The sequence below is a fragment of the Vicia villosa genome, linkage group LG5 (genome assembly GCF_029867415.1).
Source record: "Vicia villosa cultivar HV-30 ecotype Madison, WI linkage group LG5, Vvil1.0, whole genome shotgun sequence".
Lineage (NCBI taxonomy): Eukaryota > Viridiplantae > Streptophyta > Magnoliopsida > Fabales > Fabaceae > Vicia > Vicia villosa.
In genome coordinates this window covers 141,692,153-141,703,545 of record NC_081184.1, presented here as the reverse complement: position 1 = coordinate 141,703,545, position 11,393 = coordinate 141,692,153, and the positions used below count along the sequence as shown (strand labels likewise).

The window sequence follows — 11,393 nt, the reverse complement described above, 5'->3', positions numbered from 1 at the left end:
GAATAAATTTTTTCCTGCTTATTACAAGACTAGACCATTAGTTAGCAAAGTTAAGATAGATGAAGACGGTCGCTCTCCTTTAGGCAAATCTGCTAATGTTGAGGAAACTTCAACCGCAACCCCTTTAGCTTTAACCAAAATTAGGTTAAACTATATGACCAATTCTGTAAAAGTGTTTAGGTCAATCCCTTTAGCCAAAGATCCTGACTTGTACTATGCCTGGCTAGAAAAGGTAGAGAAACAAAAAGGATCCTTCTGGAAAACATTAGGAATATACGATTTGATTCAACTGTCAAGAACGGGTTTAGAATACAGCCAACCCATGTTAGTAGCAGCGGTTCATTTTTGGGATGCTTCTCACAACACCTTCCATCTCCCATGTGGAATGGTTACCCCCACGCTTTTCGACGTGGCCGCTATTACAGGACTTCGACCAACTGGTGAAACCTTCGATCCCAATGAAATGGATAATGACACTATTGGTTTTAACGATTCTCAAGTCACTTATACGGCATTCATCCAGAAGCATCATATTACCACTGAAGCGATAGTATCTGATGAAGAGCATATTGCTTTTCTAGCATTATGGCTTTCACGATGTGCCTTCTGTTCAAGGTCTATCCAAGTTGCGAAAAGGTACCTTTGCATGGCTAATCAATTGCATGCTGGGAAAAAGCTCAACCTCAGCCAACTACTTCTAGGGTCTCTTTATGAAAACCTTAGTGAAGCTGCAAACCTTACCAAGAATTTCAAATCTGGTAGTTTACTTTACGCTGGTCCTTTCTGGCTATTGCAACTGTGGCTTAATGCTACATTCGAAACTCATCTTCCCTTTCGAGGAGATGTCAATGAGGAGGATAGCACAATCAAAAATCGAACTATAGAGGGGACCAGGTTAGCTTACCTAACTCCAAAAGAGGAAATGGGAAAGCTTCATGAACATTTCCTGGCGTATTCGATGATGTTTGCTCGGCGTGACCAGTTCGATCCTTCTATGGCCCCATTTGTACACAGAACAATAGGTCCTGAATGGTTTACTCGAAAATTTCCACCAACATCTCAGGATCAACAAACTGAATCTATGGAAATTTGGGAAGCCTTTCTGACTCCAAGATTATTTTCCCACCGTCTTCGACCATCAAAGGGTCAATGTATCCTCATGTGTTATCAACCAAATTTGGTCTCGAGACAGTTTGGGCTAACTCAAATAACACCCAAGTGCTTATATGAGAAAAGGAACCATATGTGTTTCCACACTTTGTATTTGACTGAAGAAGAATGTGAACAAAAAATCGACAAATACGTTGACGTCACCAATCTTTCTCCTATTCCTTTTGAACCTTCTTTTTACTCTACACCAGATTTTCATCAATGGTGGACAGAGTATTATAGCTCTCAAATTTTTGATGCTGATAGCCTTGCTCAGGAACTAACTGCAGCTTTCAATGATGTGCAGGAGAACTTCCAAAAAGGTACTTCCACTCATATTAAAGAAATCCAAGCTTTTCAAAAATTCTTTGAAACTATCTATAGGCCTGATGATCTTAGTCGGACCGTTCGTGAGGCTGCAGTTACTTTGCGCGAAAAGTTTTCCGCCAAACTAAATAAGTTGAAATTGCCCTCGTATGTTCGACCAGAACTACGTTATGAAGTGGCTTTCAAACTCAATCCTCCAAAATTCCCCCCACTACCAAGTGCTGATTTTGGTGTGGCTCTAAGTCCTCCTTTCCCAGACTGGTTCGTGTGTGGGAATGCTCTCAAAATTCTTCAAGAGAGTACCAAAAAACGCGCTGAACGAGTGGTTCCGACTAAGCATACCTTGGATACTTTCAAAGGACATCTTCATATAGATCTTAAACATGTTCGTGTCCTGACTCCAATACCTGAAGGTCTGGATTAAGACAATCTTTTCGACTGACTTATCTTTTCTTTATTGATATACTGATTTCAGTCTCAACTACAGCTGTTGCACGAAGGAGGAAGATTAAGGAAGCTTCTGCCCCAAAAGACTCTGGGACATCTAAAAGCAATAAACCAAGTGGGAGTGACTCCCTCGTCACTGATAAGAAGCCCACGGTACATACTTATCTCATACTCTCAATCTTGTACAATCTGTGATTAGTACTCATCTTTCTCATTTTCCACTTGCCAGAGTTCGAAACCCCCAACGGGTTCGAAGCGTAAAGCTTCTTCGACCACTGGTTCGGATGGCGAAGATAAATCCCCTCCTCAAACTAGACAAGGACAGAAGAAAAAACACAAAGCTGTTACCCCTTCAAGAAAAGGGAAAAAGGCAAGTCCTTCCAAAGCTGTTTCTCCTGGTGATAAAGCGTCCTCTGAAGAGTCTCCTTTGAAAGCTGCTAGTAATGCTTTCGTTGTGGAAAGCCATAATTCAAGTCCAGACAATATTCCACCCAAGGTATTTTGGGTTTGTCCCACATATTATCTTGTGATTTTAACTAAATAATTGTACTGACATTTTACCTTGTTATTGCAGGATGATGCTGGCACTGCTACTTCCGGTTTTAAAGACCCTGGCCTCACCATTGATGTTGACAAAATTTATGGTAATTGTCAAACTTTAACTTTCGTTAACTAAACTCCTCAAAAGTTTATTTTTATGACTAACTTTGCTCTGTTTAACATAGGTACCTCTCAAAATCAAACTCGTGTTCTTTCGCCAGTCTTTGAAGACGTTAGGCCAATTGCTACCATATTGCCTAATGAACCAGTCGAAGAAAGCCACTCTACTGACGAATCCCCACCTACCCATCAAGGCAAAAATTTGGAAGAGGATCATCCATTCTCAGGCAGCGACAATGTGAACCAGCAATCACATGACAACGAAGATTCTGCGTCGGAGAAAGATGCTATGGAAGAGATTTCTCAGCCTGAAAAACCAGTTTCTCATGGAACTTCAACTCTTGACGCAAAAACCATTCCTGAGACGACTTCGACGCCTGCCCCTGCAAAGCTTACTCCTTCAGAGCTTGAACAACTTAAGCAAACTGATCCTCTTAGTTTCTTAAAGGCCATTATGAATGTGAATACTCCTTCGCCTCCGGAGCTTAATGTCTCACCAGCTGTAACTGCAGACTCTAGTGACAAGGAAGATATTCCCAGTCTTCTTCGACAAATAAAAGAAAGATTCTTTGGGGTCAATCTTGTAGATGTTCTCAACCGGGACCCTATTAAGAGCCACAACTTAAATCAACTTCTAAAGAAAGTAGATTTGCTTCAAGTTTCCACAGAAGTTTCAGAGGTAATTGTTCTGCTGGGCTCTCTACTCGAGCAACTCCAAGCTAACATCCTTCGAAGGCAAAATGTCGAAAAAGAGCTATCTGAGACAAAGGCCTCTCATGACTCTTCATGGAATTCTGCTATGGACGCAACGAAACAAGGTGAGGCCCTCAGGCTCAAACATTCAGAAAATCAGAAGGCCATTGATGATTATGAGAAGAAAATCGGCTCTTGGAAACAAGAAATCAAAGTACTCGAGGGCAAGATAAAGGAGGCTGAAAGTTGTCAAGCAGTCCTACAAAAGTCTAATCAACAAGACTTGCTCGAAGTGGTGCAGTCAGGAATGAAACATTTCGAGACTGCACAAAAGTTAGTGCCAGAAATCGAAAGGTTGAAGAAACACCGGGCACTAATTGAACTTCGCATGTCTTCATGGGAGACTCAATATTTGAAGATCAAAAAGGATCTCCCTGAGGATTTCAACTAGATGTTTTCGATCTTGTTACTTATTGCACCTTTATTTTGTAATCGAGACCACTGTAGACATATAATATTTGTACGCTTGACTCCCATTTATCTCTATCATATTTGCCAGTGTTGATTTAGCAAATCTTTCAATTTCTTGTCAAAATATATCTTTAGATTTCCTACAGTGCTTTTATTAAATGCAACATGTAGAACCTGAACATCCTTCGCAGCACTCTTGCCTCTAGACTTGACGTTTCCACTTCTTCTAGCCATAATCATTATTAAAAAGTGACGTCACTTTCTCCAAAACGTCGGTTTTAAGACGTGCGTGCATCAGTTTAATGATTACTTCTCAACTTCCAAGGGCGGGAAACGGCGGAAGCCATAACTTCTTTCTTTGGAAAACCAACCGCAGTCCAATCACTCATTAAAAATTGAAACCCACCCTTCAGTATTCCCCTTCTATATAAAGGGTCCAATATCACCTTTATTTCTTCATTCATGCGTTTTCTCTCCAAACCAAACACAGAAAAAAGAAAAACACACAACTTCTCTTTCAGAACAACTTTCTTGTCTTGTAATGGCTGAACCCCTCTTTTTTAACGACATCAAAGCCCTCATCAGAGGCGAGTTCAGACTCTCTGAGGATGAACTTGTTCGCCATTTCATCACCATCGAAACCCTGTTTGTTAACCAGGAACTAAACTTCTACTTTGAGGAAGTCCTGGAGGGTGCTATTTACCCCAACATGGTGGCAGAATTCTGGATGAATGCGTCTTTACGCATAGATCCTGAAGGTAGGACCACCATTGATTCTGAAATTCGACACGCTCGTCTCAGCATTACTCCCATCACTATTGCCAATCTGATAAAATGCAATAACTCTGGTGAAACTTTTGATGACAACAGTTTCAGCATGACTACTCATCTCATGCTGAGAACTCTTATGGACAATGATCGCTTCAGTGCCAAAGTCATCAGGATCTGGCACCAGATGCTCGTGGGGAACTTCCAACCTCGGCGGATTGAGGAAAACAACATCATGGTTGAAGACTTGGAGTTCATCCTCTGTGGTCTTCGAGGGAGGAAAATTAACATACCTTTGATGATCTTCAAGGGACTTGTTAAAGCTGTCTCTGCCGGTGTTGACCGTCGAGGGAGTGTGACTTGTCTTCCCTACGGGAGACTCCTTAGTTACATTTTTCTTAAGAAAGGCGTAGTGAGAAGGATGCGTGATTCTGGAGCCAGAGATATGTTCGAGGCTGAACCTTCTCCTGTGTTGTCTTTGGACAATTTAAACCAAAGGATTGACTAGCAAGTTTTTACCTTAGGTTTAATCTTTTTATATATATATGCCTTCCTTTCTTTTTGTAACCTCAGATCCTATTCTTTGGATCTTTTTGTAATGAATGTACTTCTACGCTTGAAATGAAAAGAATATTTTGGTGTCTTCTTTGATTTTCCTTTCCATAATTCTTTCTGATTGTGAAGCCATTTTGATCAATGTGAAGTATATTTTTGACACATGCCTGACCATTTTGGCTTTTCGTAGTACCCTGAGTATCTACGTCTTTGCAATCTTTACTTCATGCATGCTAGGTTTATATCTCTTCAAATATTTCCCATTTACTCTCAAGATCCTATGATCTTCTGCTAATTCTTCAATTTCGTAAGCATTGTTCGAGAATACTTTTAAGATTCGAAAGGGTCCTTCCCAATGTGGGGACCATTTACCAAGTGCCTGATTCTTTCGATCTATAGGTAAAATAACTTTCCAGACTAAGTCATTATTAACAAAAGTTTTACCTTTCACCTTTTTATTATAAGCTCTGGACACTCTTTCCTTTTTCCTTTTTATCATTTCCAGTGCTCGAAGTCTGTCTTCGTCCAAATCTACTAACTCATTCATCATTAACTCCCAGTATACGTTGGGAGGAATGTCTGCTTGTCTTTGTATCCTTACTGATTGCAAACATATCTCAATTGGAAGTACTGCGTCATGTCCAAACGTCAACTGGAAAGGAGTTGTATTCGTAGCTTCTTTTGGAGATGTTCGACAAGCCCAAAGTGCTTGATCTAAAGTCTTATGCCAATTCTTGGGTCTCTTTCCTACATGCTTCTTGATAAGGCCAATTATTATTTTGTTTGCTGCTTCAACCTGTCCATTTGCTTGGGCGTAATAAGGTGTAGAAGTAAATAACTTGAAACTTATTTCTCTGGCAAAATCTTGCATTTTTCGTCCAGTAAAGACTGATCCCTGATCAGTTGTTATACTTTCTGGGATTCCAAACCTATATATAATGTGTTTCTGAATAAACTCAATCACCGCCTCTTGATCCACATTTGCCAGTGGTATTGCTTCGACCCATTTTGTGAAATAGTCTATTCCTACCAAAATGTATCTTTGCCCTTTGGATGACTTGGGGTGAATTTCTCCAATCAAATCTAGTGCCCATCCCCTGAAAGGCCATGGTTTTACTATTGTACTTAGTTCGTTTGCTGGAGCGTGTTGGATACCTGCATGTTCTTGGCACTCTTGGCACCCTTTCGCGAACTCTATGCAATCCTTTAGCATCGAAGGCCAATACATCCCATAACGAAACAAGAGCCATTTCATTTTGTGCCCTGCTTGATGTGCACCACATGCCCCACTATGTACATTCGACAGAGCCAAGTATGCTTCTGCTTCTCCCAAGCATTTCAACAATACCCCTTCAGGAGTTTTCTTGAACAATTCGTTTCCCATCAGAAAATATGACAGGGCTCTATACTTGATTTTTCTGTCTGTATCCGTCGAAGGATTTTTCAGATAGTTAATAATTGGACTCCTCCAATCTGTGTCAGCCAATGAATCTATATTTAGTACCTCGAATTGTTCTTTATTGGCATAACCCAATTGTGAATCCTCCAGATCACTTGGCGAAAGTTTAGTAAACATTGCTCTTCCTCTTACTTCAATCAACTCTTCCAACTTTTCTTTTGATACTTTATATCCCGAAGCTAATTGAGCCAAGTCGTTTGCTTCCTGGTTATTCACCCTTGGTACATGTTTTAATTCCACGTATTCGAATTTCTTGAGCAACCTATTTGCGATGATAAAATACATGATCAAATTCTCTTTGATGCACTTGTACTCCTTTGTCAATTGTTTGATGACCAATTCGGAGTCTCCTTTAATTTCGACTCTGGTTGCCCCCAATTCTAACAAAGCCTCAAGTCCAGCAATTAAAGCCTCGTATTCAGCTTCATTATTGGAGCATAATGGACCTTCGATTTTATACTTGAGCTTTGTTGGAATTCCATCAGGAGAAATTATCAACATTCCAATACCAGTTCCCTCTCTATGCGTTGAACCATCGAAATATAACTTCCAAGGTTTCAAATCTACACAATGCTGATGATTCTCAACCACCGCATGGTCGACAATGAAGTCTGACACAATCTGACCTTTCATTGCCTTGAGAGGCTGAAATATTAATGAATATTCAGTAAGGGCTAAAGCCCATTTGCCAATTCGACTATGTAGTATTGGCTTAGATAACATATGTTTAATAACATCACAATGAGATGAAACGTAAACATCAACTGGCTTTATATAATACTTAAGTTTGATACAGGAGAAATACAAACAAAGGCAGAGTTTTTCTATATCAGTATATCTAGTCTCTGCATCATTGAGTACTCTACTTAAGTAATAAATGGCTCTTTCGATGCCATTCTCATCCTCCTGGGCAAGCATGCTGCCTATTGTTTTATCTGATGCTGAAATATATAGGCGCATGTGCTTCTTCCCATTTGGGGGAGATAGAATTGGTGGACAAGTCAAGTATTGCTTTATCTGATCGAAAGCTTCTTGATGTTCAGCACGCCATTCGAATTTTCCTTGCTTAAGCCGAAGTAGAGGTGAGAAAGCTTGCGTGCGTCCACTTAAGTTAGAGATAAATCTTCTTAAGAAATTTATCTTACCCAACATTGATTGTAATTCTTTCTTCGTGGAGGGAGACTTGGTCTCCATAATGGCTTTTGTCTTGTTTTGGTTGATTTCTATCCCTTTTTTGTGGACTACGAAACCCAAGAAATCACCTGCCTGCACAAAGAAAGCACATTTAAGGGGGTTCATCTTCAAGCCATATTTCCTCATTCTTTCGAATGATTGGCTCAGATGATCGAGATGACTCATACCCGAGGTAGATTTTACCACAATGTCATCTATATACACTTGCATGAATGTTTCTATGAAGTCGTGAAATATAGAATTCATTGCTCTTTGATAAGTTGCCCCTGCGTTTTTTAAACCAAAAGGCATCACAACCCATTCGTAAGTGCCTATTGCTCCTGGGCAACGAAATGCTGTCTTGGATACATCATCTTCTGCTATAAAAATTTGATTGTATCCCGAATATCCATCCAACATGCTCAAATACTCAAAACCTGCGGCTGAGTCTACTAGCATTTCTGCTATAGGCATGGGATACTCGTCTTTCGGAGTAGCTGCATTAAGGTCACGAAAGTCTATGCATACTCTTAATGAGCCATTCTTTTTAATTACAGGTACTATATTAGCAATCCACTCAACATACCTTGTGGTTCGGATAAATTTGCACCGTAAGAGTCTTTCGACCTCTGCTTTAATCTTCGAGTGAATCTCTGGCGCGAATCTTCTGGGAGTTTGCTTTATTGGCTTCTTCCCTTCTTTTATTGGTAACTTCAATTCGACTAAGTCTCTTTCGAGACCAGGCATCTCATCATAATCCCAAGCAAAACAATCTCTATTGTCTTTCAACATTTTAATGACCGTTGCTTTCAATTCTGGTTCTAGTTTCGCGCTGATATATGTTATTCTCTTTTGATCATTGTCTCCAAGATTGACTTCTTCAAGTGGATCTTGGGCCAACATCTTTATGTTCGACGCCATCGGGTCTTTTTCGAATCCCAAAGGTTCTTCGTCGTATATTGCATCTAACCTTTGACTTGGTTCTTCTCCTATGATCTCTTCAACTGGAACCGTATCTTCAGGGAGTTCGAAACTCGTACGTATTTCCAATTCTGATATTCCTTCTTTGGTTAGAACTGTATCTATCTTTGTACTTGATAGTTCGGCTTCGAGAGCCATTTTTCTTTTGTTCTCGGCCACATAGGCCGAAATCTTTTCGAAGAACGCAGACTCAGACATGATTAATGTCATCGTCCCAGCCTGTTGGCCGTACTGCTGGATAATTCTCCAATGGTGCTGTATCTGGTGGACCATCCATGATCTCCCTATCCCATTGGAATCCATTTGGGTGTAAAGTCAAATAGTACATTGCATTTTTGTTTGGGGTATACATCTCTTCAGCAGCATGACAAGGGCCTATATTTGCCAGATTTCTATCGAAGTTGGTTTTATTCACCTGGTTGACTTCAGCCATGTAGTAACTCTGATCACCTTCGATATTCTCCACTATACCATCTTCTCTCCAAATTGTCACCCTCTGATGCATTGTTGAGGGTACAGCTGCTACCCCATGAATCCATTCTCTACCAAGCAAAAGGTTGTAGTTTGCTTTTGCTGGTATAACCATGAACATGGTTGGCCTGGTAACTGAGCCTACTGTTAAGTTGACTTGAACAACTCCCAGTGTTTGTCCTATTTTGCCTTCGTAGTTAGATAAAACCATGTTATGTGGCCTTATATCCGTATCGAACATACCAATTCTTTTTAGCATGTATTGAGGCATTAGGTTCACTGCTGCTCCTCCATCAACTAAGACTTTATTAATGCCCACGTTCTCAATCTTAGCCCTGATATAGAGTGGCTTCAAATGATTTCGCATACCCTCATCAGGCCTTTCGAAGAAAGCATTCTGTTCTTCTACTGCACCGTTATTCAACACATAGTAACACACAGGTTTGTGTTTTGCCATTTCTTCGATATCAGCCTCTTCACAGTCTTCTACTTCAGTTTCCTGATTAAACTCGTGAGGGAGTACAGAGACAACATTGCAATTCAAGTTTATAGATGACACTCCATCAGAGTCAAAATCATTTGTCATTCTGTCCTCTTCTTTCCAAGAATTTGAACGCATCTTCTCTTCTTCGTCCAAGAGTTTTTCAGCTTCGAATAGTCTGCGTTCCACCGGAGGTTTGTTCGACTTTGCCCCCTGGTATGGGACTTGGTTGCTACTAGAGTCTCCAGCTTCTCTTGGCCTGTATTCCTTCTGAGCCTTTTTTATTCTCTGATGCCTTCTCCACTGGGACTGAGACATAGGATTTTTTCCTTTATAATTCTCCAATCGATACGCCTCTCGATTTGATCTTTGAAATTGTTTCCTATATGCCATTGCAGTTCTACCACCTTGGTCCCAACTTCGCCATTTGTTGGTTCTTGCATCAGCTTGTACCCACCTATCCCTGGGTGCATTTGCAGGGACTTTGAACGTCACCCTTCGAGTCCTAGGATGTGGGCTATCAGGCCTCTTTGTTGGAGTCCAAATGTCGAAACCGTACAGGTTGGGACGCAACCCCTGAGTTTCTTGACTCATGTAGCAATACACACGTTCGAATGATCGTGCTAGCATTTCGTCATAGACTGCCCCACATCTTGGGCAGAGAGCAACTTCAGTGTTTTCTTTGTGGCATCTGACCAAAAATCCTACCAAGCTTTCCTCCATCTTTGGGTATAGTTGTAGTAGGGGATTTGGCTCTCTTCTTGGATGTTCCCATCTTTCACGTCGAGCTCTCTCGAAGTTGGCTTCGACTCTTCGATTCAGCATGATCGAACATCTTGGACACATCCATCGCTTACCACCATTTCTCTCGTGGCAATTCCAAAGATATTCTTTGAGGCTTTTGGTTCTTGGAGGAACTTTGATGCCCCCATTTTTCCTCGTCAGCCATGTCTCTAGTTCGCCAAATTCTGACACTGGGCGTCTGGCGCTGACCATGTTAACTGCTACTGGAGGAACTTCGGAGATTTGTATTTTCTGGAGTTTCATCCTGAGGTCTTCAGTGGCCTCGCTGTTTTCTTCCTTCGAGGCTTCAGTTATCTCTGCCTTGGAAGATTCTTCAACATCAGTATTGAAGATTATGTCACCATTTAGGCTTTCAGTAGCCTGCTTTCCATTGAACATTGCTTTAGTCTCCACAACTTCGACTTCAGAAACCTCCACCATGTTGATATCTTCTACCTCGCAGAGGCTAGCGTCAGCAATGTTTAGGGGATTGGTATCGATCCTCATATGACTCTTGGTCTTGTCAGCAAACTTCAACCTTCCATCATTGAGAGCATTTTGAATTAGATCCCTGAAAAGAAAACATTGAGAAGTTTTATGGCCTAAAAATCCATGATATTTACAAAAACCTCTTTTCTTCCGTTGTTCCAACGGAGGAGTTTTTGAATTTGGAGGTAGTATCATTTGGCCATCTTTTACCAATAAATCAAATATTTCATCACACTTGGTAATGTCGAATGTATAAGTTTTCTTAGGGAACCTATCATTCTTATCGTTTTCTACTGGGTTTTTTCCATTGGCAGGATTTAGCAGTTTGCAAGCATAAGGTGGCGCTTCTTTCAATTCAGCCAAGTCTATTTCAACTTCTTCAGGGCTATATGAGTCATTGAAAGACTCATCCTCAGCATCCTTGGCTTCGACGTATGCCACTCTTTCTTTCTTATAACTTTTATTTGCCCTAGCTTTTTCTGCCTT

General features: G+C 40.7%; 1 protein-coding gene across 2 annotated transcripts; it reads left to right on the top strand.

Moving 5' to 3' along the window:
* The first annotated feature begins 576 nt into the window (after nt 1–576).
* On the top strand, nt 577–2,549 carry LOC131602827 (uncharacterized). 2 transcript variants are annotated; one of them, XM_058875030.1, is made up of 3 exons: nt 577–2,076; nt 2,153–2,419; nt 2,498–2,549. In XM_058875030.1, exon 1 carries the CDS (start codon nt 647–649, stop codon nt 1,898–1,900), a length of 1,254 nt encoding a protein of 417 aa, XP_058731013.1. In that variant the 5' UTR covers nt 577–646; the 3' UTR covers nt 1,901–2,076; nt 2,153–2,419; nt 2,498–2,549. The 2 variants fall into 2 exon arrangements, with proteins under 2 accessions (XP_058731013.1, XP_058731012.1); XM_058875029.1 differs by having other exon boundaries at nt 577–2,419.
* Nucleotides 2,550–11,393: the final 8,844 nt, after the last annotated feature.